This window comes from Falco peregrinus, chromosome 9 (assembly GCF_023634155.1).
Source record: "Falco peregrinus isolate bFalPer1 chromosome 9, bFalPer1.pri, whole genome shotgun sequence".
Taxonomy (NCBI): Eukaryota; Metazoa; Chordata; class Aves; order Falconiformes; family Falconidae; genus Falco; species Falco peregrinus.
In genome coordinates, this window is record NC_073729.1 from 10902673 (window position 1) to 10922904 (window position 20232).

The following is a 20232-nucleotide window of genomic DNA, read 5'->3' on the forward strand; positions in this document are numbered from 1 at the left end:
ATTCCCCCGCTCTTGTTTTATCCTGTGACTGGACCGTTGAGGGAGTGGTACATTTTAAAACCATTCTTCTCCCTGTCCCCGACCCCCACCCACTTTTTTGTTGTTGTTGGTTTTTTGTTGGTTTTTTTTTTTTTTTTATTAGACCAAGAAAGAATATGTGTTCTTTCAGATGTTTGGGGAATATTTATGACAAATGACTGGGTTTTGAAACCTGAATATGGCGCATAGCTTTTTTTATTATTATTTCCTTGCTTGCATCTTTGCTTTGGTTTATGAGATGTATAACTTGCATGAATATGTTTAAAAAAAAAAACCAGCAAACAAACATGTACTTAATGCACATTGCTCCTAATCATGCCTTTTACATTTCTGACATGTGATAGATACCCTTTGTTGATAGTGGGTATAATCTGTACTACTAATTTATTTAAAGTTTTGAAATAAATTTGAAGAGCAACACTTAGTTGAGTGAAGGCTTGACTGAAACTGTAAGTCAAAGGAACTGGTAGTGTAATTAAATCTGATGTATTCCTCAAGTTGAGGCTTCCTCACTAGGTGGCTGATTTGAGGAATACCAATTTATGGAGCACTTATCCATAACTGAAATCACTGCTGTTGTGCCTTTGGGCAGGCACTGCTCCTATGGTCTTTTGGAATTTTTTAAAAATACAACTTTAGAACAAACAACAAAAACCTACAAACAAATTGTAAGAAGATCACTTTTTAGTTCGGTATTTAATTCATTTCAATGTGTAAAGCTGATGGCAAAAAGGTGAAATACTGTTATCTGGAGCAGATTTATGTAAATTTCTTTCAGATGTCTCCCAACAAGGTCTACTTTAATCAGAAGGTGTCAGGACAGGTTAAATAAGCTATTTAACTGCAAGGAGACACCAGCATCCCAAATTCTGGTTAGTTTCAGCCTAGTTAGCCAGTGAGGTAAGCATGCTCCCTGCCTCTCAAATACTTAAATGTTTAAATTCAGAAGTTAACCAGGAAATAGGTAAATGCATAAACATGGTAATATGTATAGCCTACAATTAAAGGCATCTGTAGTGTTTATTACTAGCCAGAAGAATGTGGTTTAAATGGTAGGAAATAACGTTGCATTCAGTTAGTACCAAATTGAGGATCACCTTCCAGTGGTCTTAAATGACTGCGCTGCTTATGGGCTGGCAGTTTTAAAATTTTTTTAACATAACGTGGCAAAAGATCATCTGAATTGTTTCTTAGGCATTAAAAGGAAATGTGTCTTCTGTTTAAAATAAATCACGAATTGGATTTTTCTTTTAGATAGTTTGACTATTTTAACTGTGAGGATAAAGCTTTTCACATTTTAGAATCATTCTGTACTTTGGGGAAAAAAATTAAGTATATACACGCAACTTGAAAAAGCGCTCAAGAAAATTGTTTTGGTATAAGGTAGCATTCATCTGCAATAAATTGCCATTAATGCTCAAACATTTATTCAGCAAAACTTTTCTCGAATATTGACTGGATGCAGCAACAGTTTTATAGTAGCATGGTGGGCATCTGTATATATGTAAAGAAATGCACCTTTACCTTTTTTTTATAGCATTTAAAAAAAACTTCTTTGGAACACTGTATACTTTTTAGTTACTTGCTAATGATAGCAATTGTTTCACACTGAAAAGGAAAAAAAATCTGCAGTGCGATTTACCATGTTACTCCTTCAACACAGCAAACTGCTAAGTGGTAAAGTTTTAAAATCTGGCTTGCCATCAATTTTGAATATAGTTTGTTGACAGCACAGTCTTTAGGAATACTTTTTCCTGAAATTTTCTCCTGCTGTTAGGAAATCTTCTGCTTTTCAGTAGAGTGAGCATAATGGTAAACTTACAGAAAAAGGTAATATAATAAGAAACCTGGAAATCTCTGATGTCCAATGAATTTAAAGCAAATGAGTCTTTCTAGTAGAAAATCTAAAAATAAACAAAAAAAATTGAAAGATGGTATTAGCTTTACGCAGATTTATAAGTGGGGAATAAAATCCCTGCATTCCCACAACAGAATTCAGAAACTTGCATAATGAAAACATTTTTCTGAGGAATTTTAATTACACTACGTATTCCACTGGGATTTTGCAGGTGTTTCTGTTGGGAAGGTTTTTTATTGACATCAATATAATCGGTCAATTTTGGGGTTTTTTTAATCCCTTCATCTTAATATTCTGCTATTAAGATTCATACCTATTTGTCCTCATTCATGATTTAATGAAAAAAAAGGCAGTTTCATTTTAGCCAGTTCTGCTTTGTGCCTACACATTCTTCCTGATGCTTTCCTATGCAACCAAGTTAAGTCCTATGTTTTTTTTCCTACTGTCTTCTCTGTCAATCTCCCTCGTTGCTTTTAGCCCAATTCATCTTTCCAGTGCTGCACCCGCTCACTGGCTGAAGCCTTTCTGCTCTCAGGTGACTTTTTCCGTTTGCCAGTTCCAAAATTGTGTGACTAACACCGTTGTTTGACAGCACTTCGTTGTGTGTTTTGTTTGGTTTTTTTTAAGACTTTTGAAGCAAACTGTGTGTGTCTGGTATGTTAATGGATGCAAGCTTTGGCATGAACATTTAACCTGTTGCTGAGTTCATAGTTGTAGAAAAGGTAATGCCTGCACGCTCTGTAGAGAATGTTTTTCTCTCTGTGTCTGTGCATGTATATTCCTTGTGCCTTTAAGGTAAGTTAGGCAAGTAAATTCTTTCTTGAAAGAACTAGTTAAAGCCTTATTTCTTTCAAAGTATTGAAGGAAAGATTTAAAATAAGGTCAGGACAAGGTTAGCCAGCTGATTCTCCAGGTTAGTGTGAGCACCTATTTCCATTGAGCTCAAACAGATACTGAGCAAGCAACATTGGAGCACTGTGGCGCTTTCTAAGCACCTCCTTGCTTTCATACTGGAAAAGTACAATGTAAAAGGATTCTGTTGAAAAAGTAGCCAAAGTGATGCAAATTTGTCTTCCACTTCAAGTAATGTAGTAGGTAGGCCTAACAGCAATACCTGTTGCATGCTATTTTTAGTCTATAATATCAAAATGCCAAGTTTATATCTCCTGAGTGGTTTGGTTTGAATTGTTTTGTTAACTAGGCCTTGTTTGCCTATGAATGGATTTGTCTTGCTGCATGAGCCATCGCTACTACTCTTCTCGACAAATTTGTGCATTTATTTTGTATGTATTTTTTACATAAGTTCCAGTATGTGTGATCACACTGATAATCTAGAAGGGGAAACGAATCTAAAGAAAGAACCGAGGGCTGTCTGACAAGCAAGGGCACTAAGGCTTTGGTTGACATGGTCATTACCTAGCCTTCCCTGGTGAGGATCCCTTTCAAAGGGAAGGGCTTTCAGGAACTGATCTAATTAAGCAGTAGCTTTCAGGAGGGGCCAAACGTCCTCTGCCACTCGCCCCATTTCACACACCTCAGCTACAAACACAGAAGGCTGCAGGGTCAGAGCCCCACACTCCTTGTCTTGCTGACCTGTATGTTTGCGTGACAAGAGCAATATAATTTATTTATGTGGTTATCCTAAAATGTCTTGATGGCTTTGAAAGCCCCCACGCTGTGCCCACGAAGAAACCTCTCTGTATTTTAAGTGTTGCTTCCTGCACAAATGGTTAGGACGTGACTTCCTATGTATTTCAGGGCTACTGTGTTTTGTGGCAAAGCTCAGCATGCTTTGAGATAAGGGTTGTGGCATAAAGGTCTGCCATTTCAAATTACTTCCCATTACTGTGTTTTCCACCCTCTGTTGCAGAGTCTTCCTAGCTTTTCCTGGCCAGTGAGGATTCTGTCCTTCTCCTCCTCAATCTTCTGTCTTCATTTTACTTTATAATCTTAACTGAATATTTTTATTAAGTAGTTTTTAACGCTGTATTTAAATTTTCACATGGAAATTCTGTATTTTGCACACAGTGAAAATTGTTTTAGCTTTATTTATGATATCTACTGTAAACAAAAATAAATGTAGTTCTTCGTAAGTCTCCTTGTTTCATCTCTTCCTTTTAAAAGTATTTCCTGAGGACAGAGACTTAATAGTGACTTCATACTAATTTTGCATATTCCTTTTCTGGTGGATGCTGTTGTGTTATCTTTGTTATGGCCTGATCCAAAGGCCAGAGAGTTTCACTGTGCTGGTATAAATCACATCTGTGTCCCATTTGAAAGGGATATATGCCCGGATCCTTGACAAGTTATCCCATCTGCTGCAGATCAGGAGGTGCCTGGTGTTGGGATTCATCCTTCCTGGGAATCATAAGTTGGTGTTGGTGAGCATGGGGGTTGCTTCTATTGCATACACAAATGGCACCTGTCCTCTTCTCTTTGACTTCTGTTACCTTTCCTTATGATTTGATTTTACATATTAACAAATGTGGTAAGGGTCATGCTAAATTAACGTGTTCGGGATTTTATATTGTGTACAGCAAAAGCAGATGATAACTGTGGGTAAAGCTTTACCTTTGCTGCTGGCTCTGCAGTGCTATTTGCACGTTCCCTGTATGTTCTGGACCGCTGGAAGCTGCAGCTAGTGGTGACCTATTATCTGTTAACAATGGCCTTACTTCATTCATTTATTTATTTATTTTAGCCTTCCTAAGCTCTGTCATAGCTTTTTTAAATTTTCATTTGTTATTAAAGCTGGTGGTGTGGTTCTTCAGCAAGTTCTTCAAAAGAGCTTTCCTAAGTCTTCCCTCCCCTTCATGATCTTTTTTTGCTTGCTCTGCAGAGCTTAAGCTATTATCTCTTCCTTTGTATTTCAAGAAAAAAAAAATCCCAGGAGGAATAGTCCCAATAATTTAACAGAAAGATTCTGTGATACAATTTTATAAAGTTAATTAAAACTGAGCCTCACTAGGGTTGTTTGGATGGCAGAAATGAATTTTTTGAAAGTGTTGCTAAAGTCAACATTGCTAAAAACCAGCAAATGTTATTCCTGATGAACTATTTCATCTTCCCTGCCAAAGAAAAAGCCACCATGCACAGTCAAAAGTTTGGTGTCTGAGGGGGAGATGATTTACATAATGATGAAAACATAGGGGAAAAAATACCATTTAAGACAATGCTTGGCTCTTCCATAACTGCAACGGACAAAGTAATTTGGGTAAAATGAAATTTGCTCTTTGCACAATTTACAGTTTCAAAGCAGGCTCATTTCTGCCATCGTTACTTGATCATTTTAGGCAGTGGCATGGAAACATCAGAATGGGTTTTTGTGTCTGCAGAAGGTGATGATTTGTTTGGCACTGAAGCTTTGAAAGGCATCAGATGTTCATGCTGTTCCCATAAAGTTTCACTTACTCCTGCTAAAATACCAGTACAATAACTTGAAATCGGGATTATGTTAGAGTCTAAATTTGTTGTAATTGTGTTTCTTGTGGTGGTGTGGTGCAGAAGGCCCAAAAAGTCAAATCACTAGCAAATCCTATCACTGGAGGGATATACTTCACAGTAAACAGTCCATGCGCTGGAACACTCATGGGCAGGACAGGACACAGTGTACGGAAAAAGAAATAAAAGAGACAAAATAAGCAATGTGAGGGGAGCAAGTCTGTGTTAGTCCCCTCACTCTCAGTCAAAATGATTACACAATAAAACTAAATATTCCTTGTTTTGCTCCCAGAAATGTTACCAAAAGAAGAGACTAGTGGGTTAAGGTCTGTGTGAATTTAGCAAGCCTACTTTAGGACTCCTGTCCTCCTCTGGCCATGTGAGCAGACCTCTCTGAACCCTGCCACCGCTCCCTCCAAAAGTTCCAGCACTCTCAAGTCTCCAGCAAGCACGCACTGTTATAAATGCACCCCAAAGCAGTAACACTTTGTCCCTTCACATAGTTGGAATTGGCAGCAGTGCTTGTTTGAAAGGTCTCGAGCTGACGCTGAACTGGGTGCCTTCTGAAAATCGTGGGTTTAGAGCAGATGATACTAATGCCTCTACATAGTTAACACTTTCTAAGATTTGAAAGCTACTTGATGTTATCAATGCCGTTGTCACATTTGCACCTCTACTGCCGTGTTTGCTGTGTCTGGTGGGCTCAGGAGCTGCTCTCTCTATCCTCTTTATACTGGTTCAAATGGGTTCTGAACTTGTCTGTTGCCATTAGGGCCATTTGGATTGAAAATATGTACGTAGATGTGCTTTCTTTTTTAAAAAAACAAAACAAAACAGGGTAATCATTTAATCTTAAAGCAAAGCAGCATTACCTGCCTAGATGTCTTTTAATGAAAATCAAGCGTGCTGGGATTCTGTGAAGGTAATCTTCCTTTATTATAATTATGCTAATGCTTTAAAATAAAAAAGATCTTGCCGTTTTTAAACATACTTGATTTGAAAAACAGAGTACAGACAAAACTTCTTTAAACTGCTCACATTAAAAAATCAGTCTTTCACCAACTCTAGTAAGAAGAGCAATTTCTGTTCCTCTCAGTTTCTTCTAGACTGCTACAGCTATAAAATGCCAGTGAAAGTTGCTTCCGTATGTATTCCAACCTCAAGCAAGGGCTATGGTCTGCGTTTTCCCACAACATTATGGCAATTAGTTACTATAATTGGCTTTAATTCACTTCTGGCTCACTTATTCCTCACATTCCAATCAAAAAAAGGAGTTCTGAAATGCACTGAATTCTGCATTAATATTTATGTTTTTGAAGGCATGACATGTTTGCAGATGACTTGATATTTTTTTTTCCATGAAAGATTATGTTGCTGACGATCAGAAGGCATTATGTGTTAATGCTTGATCTGAGTATCCATATTAGTCATGTAAATATTTCCCCAAGTCTCTTTCCTTTTCTTCATGAACAGTGTTAACATAAAAAGAAGGGAGGCTTTGATCTCATCTCATCAGGTGGTGGGCTCCAAATTTCTTTGATATGGATGGAATTTCTGATGTGTTTTTTTAGAAATGTGAAATTACAAAGAAATTTGCATGTTTCTGTAGTCTTAAATTTGCTCTTTTGGCGTTTATTCTGCAGGTATTCGTTCACGTCTTTGCTTTACAGTTTTTGGTGCTTCGAGTCTGTATGCAAAAAATAGTATTTTGACAGGCACTGATCACTCTAGAGACTGAAACTGTTGTTGCTGCACTCCAAATTTGCAATTACTACATGCATCAATATACCAGACTAACACAGATTGCTCTGATAAAATATGTATTCACTCTAAAATTATAGAAATTGTGTTGTTATCATAGGTTTTGTTTGAGAAGCGGTTTGCCATAAAGGTATACACTCAGTTTATCCAGCAGGTTTTCACAGAGTTGCTTTTTCCTTTATTAATTTTTGTATTAGAGTGTTAATTATTAAATGAGTGTTAAGAGTGTTAATGAGCCCTGTACCGGATGCATCCAGATGTCAGGTGCTTTGGGTTCTGCCTTGCTTCGCCACTTCCAAATTCCCCACTTGTATGTCGTGCCAGAATCCAGAAGTTCCTGTGTATGGAATAAGGGATGGATACTTGGAAAAAAGCGTTCTGCTGCTGGAGAACCGGCGCGGGTGCTGGCGTGGGCCCCTGTGGGGTGGGAGCAGATGAGGGGCAGGAGCTGGGGAAGGGGCGGTGGGGCCGTGGGCACAGGTGGCGGGGCTGGGGGCTGCCTGGCCCTGCTGCCCTTACCCTCTGCCATTTGCTAGCTGCCATCGCCTGGAAGTGGCTTCTGTTAGGCGTTTGAGGCAAGCATGAGGAGAAGGGAGGAGGAATGTGGCCAGAACGGAGATCTGCGGGAGGTCAGGCGCGGTATCTTTCAGAGGAGGCCTTTCCCAAGGACAAATTGGCCGGTGGGGTGAAAAGTCGGAGCCAGGGCAGGTCAGTTGTGGGGGGCTGGGGGGGCCCTGCGGCCTCCTCGGGCGGATCGGTGAAACCCGTAACGCGACGTCTTCGGTTTCACACTGCCGCGGGCGAGCCCCCCCCGTGTTGGAGGCGCCCGTTTCAGGGCGCCGCTGAAGCCGGAGCCGTAGCGGGCTCCCAGCGGGCTCCCAGCGGGCCGGGCTGCCCCGCCGCCTGTGGCGGGCCGCTTCCCCTCGGCGCCACCGCCCTCCCAGCCGATCCTCCCCCGCGCTGAGGGGAAGGTGCCGCCTGCTGCCCCCGCCGCGTTCTTACGGCACTGCCGCGCTATCGGCAGGGCTTATACATTGCTTTTTTTGGTTTATCATACAGTAGAAGCAGTCGGAGGGACAGTGCAGTGTGCTGGGTGTGCTGCAAGTCTATTTGTGGTCTGCTGACTGAATTTCTTCACGTCAGCTTTCGATCCCAGCCGGTGTTTGCTTTCACCATCAGAGCTGCCTACGCTGATGAGTAACCCTGCTTTAAAGTCGTTCGCTCCTGTCCTTGCCTTAGTCAGCAGCTCCATACAAGGCCAGGCAGAGTCCACTAGCCCTCGGAATGAGTTATGGGGTGACACAGCCTAATGGCAGGCCAGGGCCCTCGGGGCTGCCAGCCTTGAGAGCAGGCCGCCAGCTTGGCCGGGGCCTGCGTGGGGGACGGCACCACGGTGGCCTGGCGGGGAAGGTGAGCCAGCCTGCCCGGGTACCCACCGGCAGGTGCAGCGCTGGGGCTGTCAGTGGTGCTTTTCACCTGAGGAGCTAAAAGCCCTTGGCCAGGCCCGAGCAGCTGGGGCAGCTTTGGGTAAGTACTGCTGCTGCCTGGCAGCGTCAGGGAGGCACAGGGAGGTGTCAGAGGTACCAAAGCATCACATCCCCAGTGCAGGCTGTGACACCTAATACCATACCATCACGTTTACTTTCTCCCACCCACCCTCAAACAACGCCTGCATGCAGGTATGCAGCGTGGGCAGGGCTGGAAGAAATCAGGGGTTTCTTATCTGCTTTTCCTGAGCTGCAGAGGGGTACCAAGCTGCCGGCCCTTGGGGCAGGGCAGCTGTGGCAGGGTCCCCTCTCACCGCCAGCAGCAGGTATGAACAATTCCTTACCCACTCCAAGACCCTGGCCAGGGGGTCTCTACCCAGTCAGCCCTCAGACCTTGTGTTTGGGGGGGACGGACCCTTAGCTGGGCAGATCAGGGTGCTCTCTGCAGAGTTTTCTGGACCAGCCTCCCTGCAGGAACTTTATTGCTGACCACCAGCACGCTGGAGTGTTGTGGCCCAAAGCAGAAAGGTTGATGCTTTAAAATTTGTTGTTTCCTGGCTCTGTTTCTGTTTTTTATCTGCCTTCAGGGATGTTCTCTGGTTTTGTATTAGTTTAAGTTTTCATACCTTGGCTAGCTCTGCAAGACTAGCTCCCCTTTCTGCTTGTGCAGGGCTCCCATTTGGTCTGACTTGCCTTAGCCAAGAAATACCATGGGAGCTCTAACTGTACCTTGCTTAGAAATTAATTCTCCTCTCATGACTTAAAACTAGCTGAAGAGGAGGAGGGAGGATAAGCATGAATGCTTCTGGCTGTTTACGGCATAGTGGTGTTGATGGGGAGGCTGCTGCAGCTGGCTTGGTTGGGTTTTTTTCAGTGGAGCATCTTTGACCATTTTTGTCCAAGACGGGCAGAGCATGCACAGAGCAGCCACTCCTGGGCAAAGCTGATAAAGCACAGCTGCCCTGAGGCAGCTGGTGTCCGAGGCACTTGGCCCAGTGCTTCTGGTGGGGTGGGAGACATTGTTTGGCAGAGTTCAGGCTTTGCGCTGTTGTGAGCAGCACATGCTTTGCCCAAGGTGGGGGGAAATGGCCAACCCGGTCCAGCTGTCCCAGCGGGGGCTTGGCTCTGCCCAAATTTGGCTGGTTCCCGAGCCCTTGTCATCTCCTTGCCAGGTCACAGTAACGTGATTTGCCTGACACTGGTTTGACAGATGACTCAGGAGCTGTGGCAGCCCATAAAGTCAAGCTGCCTTGTCAAGTAGGACTTGCCAGTATGAATAACGTCTCCTGCTTAGTCTGTTCGTTAGCATGAGTGTTATCAGTGGGGACGCTCAAGCGCTGGAGCAATCAACGCCTTATAAATGGTAATCATAGAAGGTGCTGAGAGCTGTCTGCGAAGCCTTGGTGGGTGGATGCTAAGCTGCTTTTGGAAAGGGCCTCTCCTTTGCCATGTGTGCGGTGGCACGCTGCTCCCCAGCAGGTTTCTGAAGGGAACCCATGCCAGGAGCTGTCACAGGACTGTGGTGTTTTCATCAGCTAAGCAAACCCCATTGCAATTGCACTGCTGAGCACGGCATAACATGGAAATAGGTTTCAGTGCTTCTCTGTGCAGCACTGAACTGTCATGGTGTGGGTGTGATGCCAGTGCGTAACTCAGCACCTTTCCCTTATTCCACTGGGCTGATGTGTTGGCAAAGCCTCTGGGACCAGGAGGAGGGGTGCAATGATGTGTTTTATCCATCTTGCAGTAGCAGAGGGACCTTGCCTGCTGGTAGACTGCATTTGGTGGCTTGTTAGTCACGGAGGGCCAGTAAACAGCTCTGAGATTTGAGCTTTCAAAACTCTGAGCTTGAGCTTTTTGGCAGAGTGGTCTAGTAGAGCTGGCATGGCCCCACCACGCCGAGCAATGCATGGTGGTGCTGAGACCGTGAGACAGCATCAGTCCTGGATTTGGGTCTGCACAGCTCAGTGCCTCATGCAAACCCTCCCTTGGTCCCCACAGGGGCTGGCAGTGACACCCTGTGACACAGGGAGAAGTTTGCTCTCCCAGCACGAGGCAGACGGGACAATGCAGCCATGCTCTCCTTAAGCAGAACCAGCACAGGAGCCTGATAGCTGTGGGGGAGACCTGCCCTGTATTTCCATTGGAATAAACTACCCTAAAATCACTCCAGGAGAAAATTACTAACAAAACTAATTGCAGGCTTTCAGGGCTTTAAGGATATTCACGTAGCTCATGTCTGTAATGTGCAGCATATTACAGACAAGAAAGGCCTCTCCACTGCTTTGCTTGGTTGTCAGCTTTGCCCTTGTGCTTGAGGGAGGAAGGTGAGCCAAGGCATTCAAGCAAGCACTTGAGGCCCCTGAGTCCCTGGTTTTGCATGCCCAGAGATTTCTCCATCCTTGTTTCTGGGCTTCAGGATGGCTTGTGGGGCTCTGCATGCCTGTGGGGATCTTACTGCCATGCTCCCTCCATGGCCGTTCCTGCTGGGCACAGAGCCTTTGCAGAAAAGCAGTGCTGCTTGAAGGCCTTCATAGATGCTGAAATGCATCCAGACCACAGAGGATGCTCATACAAAAAGTTATTAAAAAAAGAAAAAAAGAGGCAAGGCACAAATGCTTTTTTAGGTTATGGTGGATCATCACTGTGTGTTATTCTCTAAGTGCATGAATTTTACAAGTCTGTCATTAAAAGAATCACAATTGCAGTGATCTTTCAGTGAGCAGAAGACCATACTGAATTTGCATGCTTTTTGCTAGGATGAAGCTGCCTTAAGCCTGCAGGGCTCTGAGAGTCTCCAGAGAGATGAAGGGAAAGGTCACTTAAAAACTCCTGCAGGAGGGCTGCTGCTGGACTTGTATATACAGGGACCTCCAAATACCATAATTATATTCCTAATTAGAGGCTGCTACTTTGCTGAGCCATAAACAAACTGCAGTTTGTTTCTCAGATTTGATAATCGGCTTGAAACAAGCCCCTGCCAAGGTACCAGCCCCGTGCCTGGCTCCTGCTCGGCGGCTGTGCTGAGATGGGGGAGTATCTTCATACAGCCTGTGCTCCCCGACAGTGGAGTGAAGGATTTGGAAGGGCTGGGACTCTGGGTGCAGGCTGGCAGTCCAGCGTGGGGCCTTGCTGTGTTGTCCCAAAGGCTTGGGTTGCTTTGTTGCCTTCTCTGCTCCTTGGTACAAACTTCCCTGAGTGGTCTGGTCTGCTCAGCCACGATCTCTGCTGGGTCTGATGGGTGAATTTCTGCAAGTCCACCCAGAGGCCACAAACTGGCTGAATGAGGATGGTCTTGCTGTCCAAATGCTCTTAGTAATTTACTTTCAGTAAGTAAATGACCATGTTGTTTGAATTATTGATGCTATGGGGGAAAACTGAGTATTTGTGCTCCTTGACCACATCTGTGCAGCTGCAATAAGGCCCACCTCCAAGTTTTGTAAACCTTCCTAGCGTTGCAGAAATCTTACAATGTCTTTGTCCCTCACTGGCTGTGTCTCTGACTCATTCGAACCAGTGCAAAAATTGCTGCTTCAAATGTAAGGATGAGCTGGCACAATATTGAATCAAAACTTGGCATGATGCTTAATGGGGAATAAAAGTGTATTTTGCTGGAAAGAGGTTTGCATCTGCCTGTGGGGCTCGGACAAACAGCTCCTGCAGACCCGTATGTTGGGGTGAGTTTTGAACGGTCCTGACCTCTGGGTGAGTGCAGACTCAGATGCGAGCGTTGCAGATGAAGCTTTAGGAATACTTCCCAGTTACCACAGTTTAGCTAAGTCCTTGCCCTGCAAGGAAAACAGTCGTTTCTCTCCCTGTGTGTGGAGAATGAAGTGGGTTTTGAAATACAGACAAAGGAGAAATTGTTTATCCAAATTTTTCATCGTATTTGAGTGGGAGAGCCAGATGAATACAGATTGTTCTGGTGAAATCACTGACTGTATTGCTGCTGTTTAAATAAGTGAAGGCAGCTAAGCTCCACTGATTACTTAAAAAAAAAAAAACCAAACAAAAAAAAAAAAATCACACCAAAAAAACCCCCAACCTAAAAAAAACCCTAAAACAATGTTATTTGCTCTCGGTACAAGTCATTCAAGGACTGTGATCAGGATTACTCTGACTGAGGACAGACACTTGCACTAAGGAGACGGGTGGTAGAGCCTGTGTGTTGGACGTGCTGCTGCCAGTCTGTTACTAAAGCGAATGAACTCGCGCCGGGCTTTGCCTGGGAGGGCAGCTCATTCTCCAAAGGCTGGTTGCCCATGCCACGCCGTGGTGCAGTGTACCCTTCGTCGGTGTGGTCAGTGTCCTTGGGCTAGCAAGGGTGAGAAGACCCTCACCTACTCGTGCCCATGGTGTGCCCAGTGGTGAAGTGCAGCCACTGGCTGGTGTGCTTCAACCCAGCCTGACTCCACTCTCCATTTGGAACCTGCGTTGTTTTCATGTGGTTTAGGGAGAAGAAACATGAGGCTGGTTTTGTGGTACCGCAGAGGTATTCTCATTGCTTTGACAAGCAGAGACCCCCCAAAGCCCTCACCTCAGACCAAGGTCCACCTGCTGTGGAGCCAGCAAGATGTCCCCAGCCCCAGGAACCGCCTAGCTCAATACCAGAGCCAGGCTGTAGCTGGGTGAGGGCTGCCAAGGTTTGAGGCTGGAAGAGAGCACCCAGGAGCCTGATGGTAGTAGTGACATCACCCTGAGAAGGGCTGCTGGGAAAAGGCAGCCAGGAGGTAGGGGATCAGTTAGGCAAGGCACAGTGTGCTTGGCAGGGGGGAGGAGAGAGGAAATTTGGGAGATTAATGAAAAAGGTAATGGTGTGGCCAAAACAAAACACTGGGCAGTGTGACTGATGAGGAAGGAGCATCATATGTGGATGAAAACAGGGTAAGGAGGAGGTTAATGACAATTTAAGGAGTGGAAAACTTACATTCTCAATCCCTCCAGACCTTCAGACAGCAAGTTACAGTTGTGTAAATGTAGTCCATAAAACAGACAGCATAAACGCCGGGTTATGTGGAGGACCTGCTGTTCCTTGCTGAGCAGAGCCAGGAGGGCTGCCCTGCCTGCTCACTTCCCCTCACCCTTGTGCAGGAAAGCACCAAAGAACATGGAGGAATTGGAAATGAACACATTGGCTCTTTGGTTTGTTCATACTGTGACTAGCTTAGGAAACTTCAGCAGCTAAAAAACAGAAGTAGGTTGTTGTTAAGACCTTTCTATGTAAGCTTGCCAGCAGTGTGCTGTGAGATAGTTGTGACGTGTGCTGCCTGTCCCTGCAGCCGTACTCATGTGACAGATCTGGTCGGCTGACTGTGACCTAAGATTAAGGCCTTCCCATGCGGGGCTTGTCCATGCCCGCCTGGGTAAATTATTTGAACGTTTTGGCAAAGGATTAGTAATGACTCCAGTCCAAACTGTGCTATGGATCTGGCATACTCACAGGTCTTCAGCATGCTGAGACATAGATAGTACAAAATCTGAAGTGAGCATGATGGAAGTGAAGTAAGATCTTACGCAAATGCTATTTAGAGGGACTGTTTCCTGAGGACTGAGTTCTCCTCTGATAACATCTGGTGCTGCCCCACGGAGGTCAGTGGCATGGCACCAGTTTACATCAGCAGGAAATGGGGCTGTGCCCTTATCTGTCCCACAGGGCGGATGTCTCTTTAGCTTTTACATTGTATGTGTTTATCTTATAAAGTTCAATTCCTCTGACTCAGCCTCTTAGCTTCTAGTAGAAAATCTCTTGTCCTGGGGAGGAAACCTGATGAGGAACGAGAGTGCTGGCTGCAGCAGAGGCTGCCTGGGTAATTCCAGATGAGTGGCTTGGTCTACCCACATACCCCTTCCCCTTTGGGAACAGCAGTAGGGCCACTTTTGTGTCCTCTGGTGAAGACGTGGGATAACGTGGTAAGTACAGCCAGGCACAGACTTATGAAAGAACTCAAGCACTAGCAAAATTGGATATCTTGCAGTTTATGTGGGAATTGTCACCTTGGATGTAGCAGCTGAGTGTCCCCCTCAATCCTTCTGCAGCACCTTGAGTTTCCCCAGAGAGCAGAGGTGGTGGGGGTGGCTGCTGAATGTGGCCAGAAGTGCCAAACAACTTGGGCTGATCCCCTGCCTGAGCACAGCTCAGCCTGCAGCAAGGCTCCGTCTGCCTCGTCCCCAAGGGCCGGTTTGTCAGCCAGGCTGGTGCATGACCAGTTAATTGCAGTGGTCACTAGAGGGTCTTAAATCTCAACCTGCAGTGTGATGGGAAACAGGGCACTGAGGTTTAGAGCCTGGTTTCCACCCTGGAGTCAGATTTCCAAAAAATTGGTGCTCTCCTGCTCAGCCTCGCTGTGCTGACATCTTGCTAAGGACCTGGCTGCTGGTACTGCAGGGATGGGTGGCTGTCCAGGATGCAGGGAGAACTGTGAGGCTTCTAGCTGGAATGGAGAGGTACGAGAGCTGCTTCTTATTTAGCCTAGCATCTGTCTGGGAGCATAAATGTATGCCTCACCTTTGTGTAATCAGCCTTTGGGCTGATTTAGGAAAAATTAGTTCAGACAGCCATTCTCATCTTTTTGTGCAAAATATGAGCTTTAAAGAAGTCACAGCTTTCTTTTCAAAGTCCTTGTTTAGATCAGATCATATTTCTCCTTTTTAACAGTCCTTTGAAATTAACAGCGGCGATGGCCAGTGGTGGAGTCACGGCTGATGGCTGGTTGGGTTTGTTTGCACTGCAGTGGAGAGGCAGGTAATAATTGCCAGGTGGACTGCAGGCCTGCGGAGCCTCCAGGCTTTTGTTTGAATTGGCCACACTCTTCCTCTGCAGTGTTTACATGAATCCAGCAGCAGCTTGTCCCTGCTCTGTGTGCTTGGTCTGTACCCTTGTTCTCAGTGGATGAAATCTCTCTCTTGCAGGAGCCCACAGTGCCCTGCCAGCCTGTGTTTCACCATGCAGTGTCCACCTGCAGAGCAGGGCGGTTCAGTGTAGAGCTGCAGGAAAGGCTGCTTTTTAGGAGACACCAATCAAATTGTGTAACATCATCAGAGCCTCCCAAAAAACCCTGACACATAGCTGTTTGGAAGGTCTTTGCCTTTTGTTTGAGCCTGTTACTTAAGGTGCAGCCCTGCAATGAGAAACAGCAGTACTAACTTTAATCTTTTCAAATGTCCTGCAGAATGTGTAAGCCAGTGTTTAAATTAATGTGCACATGTGGTTGTCCCATGCACTGAAACACTGAGGTGGTCCAGTTTCTGCTTTTATGGAGTTGAGTGCAATGTAGTTTAATCAACCTTATAGGTCACAATACAAATATTGATTGAATATATTAGTAAGGAGTGGGTTTGCTTTCTAATCCTGGAGTGGTTTGGGTTGGAAGGGACCTTTAAAGATTTAGTCCAACCTCCCCTGCCATGGGCAGGAATATCTTTCACTACATAGAGGTGGATGCTAATGCAGGATGCTGATCTTAAACCCAATTAGCATTGTTATGAATGCAAACTTGTTCAGAAAGGGCTCAGCTGTTGAACAGATTACTGAGAGGGTCAGCTGCTAAGTGCAGAATTCAAGAAGGAGAGATACCATGATACCAAAAAACCACCCCCCAAAAAAGCCCACACAGAAATGTAACTACTCACAGAGAGGTGACGGTGCCATCCATCACCTTCATGCAGTGGCCTGGATGACATCCTGATGTCCTTCACTAGCTCTGACTGTTATGTCTGTAATGATTGAAAACTGCGTGTGAAACAGACTGTTGCAGAGGAACTTGACTAAAAAGCTGTTTGCGTTCAGAAACCACGCTGGGAATCATTTTAGGTAGTCTGTCTGTGGGTTTCAATGCTCTCCAGCTGTGTGTCTGTTAGTCATAAACATGTTTTCTCCTCTTTCCTGTTAACGTGGCAGGGAAGGCATTAACGTGCGGCATGGGAAGAGAATACATACTGAGCATGCAAGCAAATGGCAAAACTGACTTTATCAGCTGCTTGCAGTGACCTTGGGCAGCGCTTTGTTGCCAGCATGGGTACAAAGTTTATAGACAGAGCTGGCAAACCTTTAGTTTTGCTTGCTGTGATTTTCATATAAAATGCAGCATCTTTTAATGAGAAAGTTGAGTTGAAGGATTTGGGTTTTACAAGTTGGCTTACAATGCTGCTTTCTACTTTGCTTCTGGAGAGTAGAAATGGCACGTTTGTGGTCCAGCCCAACTCGGGGGGGAGAGGGCCATTTCCAGGAGGGTTTGTGTGAGAAAGGGCAGTTGTGCTCCACTGACCTCTGGACTCCCACGCTGCACACCCGAACACTGCTGGGCTTGCTGTGCACTGCCCACGAGCAGCTTTGGAGTGGGTGGCCTGGCTGGGCCAAAGTAGAAGTCAGACACAAAAATCAGAGAGGGATGAATTTCCTCCATCTCCCAAAGGAAATAAAATCTCTGCAGTCAAGAAACACGTGGCTGCTGCAGTGCTAGTGAGCTGGACAAAGAGCCTGAGCACGTGTTTTCACATGGGAGAATCTTGCTCTGGAGAAGGAGCAAGCCACTCCTTCATCCTACTTGGCTTTTTGTGCATAGAAAGTAGAAGAATTGGGAAAAAAAAAACCCAAACCCAAACCCACGAAGCTGTTGTGAGTAGTGAGGTCTTGAGGAGTTTTCAAGCCAAGAAAATACATTGACTTTTATGAAGGATGAAAAGCCAGAGCTCACCACAGCCTCTTGGGAAGTGCAATGATCTGTGACACTGGGGAAAAGTGTAATCAGTCAAACTAAAAAAACCCACCCAGCTGCTAATCCATGTTATTCGGTCTGTGAGCACAAGTAAAGGAACTTCACCTGGCTAGCACAAGCATTGTATCTGCAGAGCAGTCAACCCTGCTACCAGCAGCTGAGCTTTCCTCGGTGGTGCTTATTTGCAAACATAGAAAGGGGGTGAGCACAAACGATAATTGGGAGAGGTACAGAAGCTCAGAACACCAGTTTTCTTTTCCTGGGGGAGGCTGGGAGCTACCTGAATCATGTGAAATAAAGGCGTAGCTCTGCTGTCCCAGCTTGTTTTGAGGACCTTGTTTCACAGCTCCACAGAAATGGTAACAGCGGGAGGGGACAGCAGTAGATGGACTGAGTGATCTGAGCACAGTGCAGGTTGTGCACCTGCAGTACCTGCTGCGTCTGCTCCCAGCAGCAGTAGTGCCTGGCGGCTGCTGCCTCTCAGGCACCATGAACAGCCATGTGTGACGGGCTGGGACAGATGCAGGGGCTGCAGCTGGGGAATCGCTGCTCCGGAGGGGCCTGTGGGCCAGCGCTCAGGCTCTGCAGTGGATGTAATCCTCCTGGTGCATCTGGGATTTGCCTGTAGCACTCTTATTCCCGGCGAGTTTGTTTTCCGTGTTCAACCCATGCAAGTGCCTGGTGTTTGAGTTAAAAACCCTTGTGAGGTGAAGGACAGGGGTGAGTGCACTCCTCCAATAAATGGAGGAGCTGCAAGTTAAAGAGGAATTTAATTGTTGTTTACTAGATAGTGTGCTCTAATACATGAGAAAATAAGCCATGTCACAGGTCTGATTTTTTTTTCTGCTTATACAGGTGTAAATTAGAAGTAACAGTGTTGAATTAAATGTGGTGAAAGCATCACGCCTGGGAGGTGAACCGAGCAAAGCCACTCTCCCAGAGCTTGTCATTTGTCCCTTCTGCACTGAGCCCCAGGGGAACTTGCGCAGCTGATACATTTGTATTTGTGTGTGCAGGAGATTGTGGATAGGTGAGGTTGCTCAGAATTCAAGGTTTTCACAGGGAGAGATGATCTCCCTTTTTTGGCTCCACCTGGCATCCCCCCTGAGCAGGGGTAGCTTGGCTTTGTTCTTTATTCCTCCTGCCTGAATGTGAAGTTCAGGGATGGTGCTGTTTAACTGCTGTGATGATGATGCTTCTTGCAAATCAGTGTCTGTATTTGCTGTACACACTCAAAAATAACCTGAAGACCCTGTGTTTATTTTGCTTGCTCACTCCCACTGTTCTAAATTGACCTGAAGTTGCAACAAAAGGCCGAAGGTTTAGCCACCTAAGCAAGGCCGGTCCATCTGCCTCCTGCCACACACACGTGTACATTGGGGGCCTGAAAAAAGACTGTAAATCCCTACTTGTGTGGCTGGTACATGTCTTGCTGCTGCCACCAGGCATTCAGCCTGATGGCTGTCCCCCAGAGCAGAGTGAGGACCTGCAGCTGCAAAGCTGAGGCTGCCCCTGAAGTTTCCTTCTCTCTGCATCCGAGCTGACAAACCCCAGCAGGGCTGTACGGGGTTGAAGGGATGTTTTTGCTGTGCCAGGCTGACTGTCCGTGCACCTCGCCTGTGCTTGTGGGGACAGCATTGGGCCTCACACGGAAACCACCAGCAATGGCCAAGGACCATATGGACTCAGGGATGAGGTCCCTCCCTGTGGACTCCCTCCTCTCCTAACACCCTGCTATTGCCTTTGTGCTTTCCCAGGCTGCTGCCTGCCCACAACTGATGAGTCCACCTCTCCAAAGAAGGCGAAGAGCATCCCCGAGCGCCGCGACTTGGAGAGCTGGTTCTCACCCCCTTCCCCGGAGTGGGCCACCGTGAGGGTCATCCCTGAGGAGGAGATGACTGAGCACAACCTTCTTGCTATCCGAGTCATGGTCACCAGTGATGCAAGCAGGTACTTTAAAATACAAGTAAGCCTATTAAAAAACCCGTGAGAGCAGCTTGGTTTTCTCTGTAACACTAAGGAAAAATATAACAAAATATAGTACTGAATGTACTGACAACTGGGGGGGCATGGGGAAGAAAAAGATAAACCGCTCAGAATAACAATTGTTCTTTACCACAGCCATAAATCCCCCAGACACATGACTCACTTCGCAGGAAATCTTCAAACATTTGCATCCCACATAGGGGCCTGAATCAGAGAGAAAAACATTGCCCTGATCAGCCCTCAGCCTGGGTTCAACTCTTCGTGTACCAAAAATGTTTGTTCAGGGATTAGGGCAGTGGGTGTGTTGTGGTAAAAGGTGCATCCTGTGATGTGACCACCTCCCACTTTGGGCATCATCCTGCAGCTCTGCACCCTGGGTCTCTCTCCAGGTGTCTGAGGGCTTGCCCACCCCTGAGAAATCTGAAATTGGATGATCTTTGAGGAACTGTCAGAGGAAGCCAGATTTCTGTGTACAAATTGGAATATGTTGGCTTTATGGGCAAGATTCTGTGGGAGTTTAATCTATCTAAAGGTTAGATTGGTATCTCCCAAGAAAAGCAGTTTTCCTTACTGGAACTAAAAAAGAGGGGGAGGGGAAAATAAGAGAAAAGAAAAAAAATGTGAACCCAAAGCCAATTGTTGCAAACACTAAGTTTTTGCTCTGTAAAGAAGTTTGTTCAAATGTTTAAAGTCCTTTCAATGCCTCTTTGTGGTGCTGTGTGTAGACTGTGGAGAGCAGTGCTTTTAGAAATGCAACTTTCTGCTGTTCCCTGCAGTGGTTTTAAATAGTGTTTATGCTTTGCTGCATGGGTCTGGGGGCTTGCCTGGGGAAGCATGAACCTCTCCGGGGTTCCTCTCCCATGGGGGACAAAGAGCTCAGGGAAGGGTTTCCTACCTGTTTGACAGACCCCCCTGTGGAGAGTGTGCTTGTATCCCTCACTAATAC

General features: G+C 45.7%; 1 protein-coding gene across 5 annotated transcripts in view; it reads left to right on the forward strand.

Annotated features, from left to right (window-relative positions):
• Window positions 1–20232, forward strand: part of MICAL2 (microtubule associated monooxygenase, calponin and LIM domain containing 2) — a 133128-nt gene that overhangs the window by 78896 nt on the left and 34000 nt on the right. For all 5 annotated transcript variants that reach the window (XM_055813859.1, XM_055813855.1, XM_055813858.1 and 2 more), the window contains one exon: window positions 19058–19250. In XM_055813859.1, the coding sequence (XP_055669834.1) occupies window positions 19058–19250 (193 nt within the window). The remainder of the gene's footprint in view (window positions 1–19057; window positions 19251–20232) is intronic.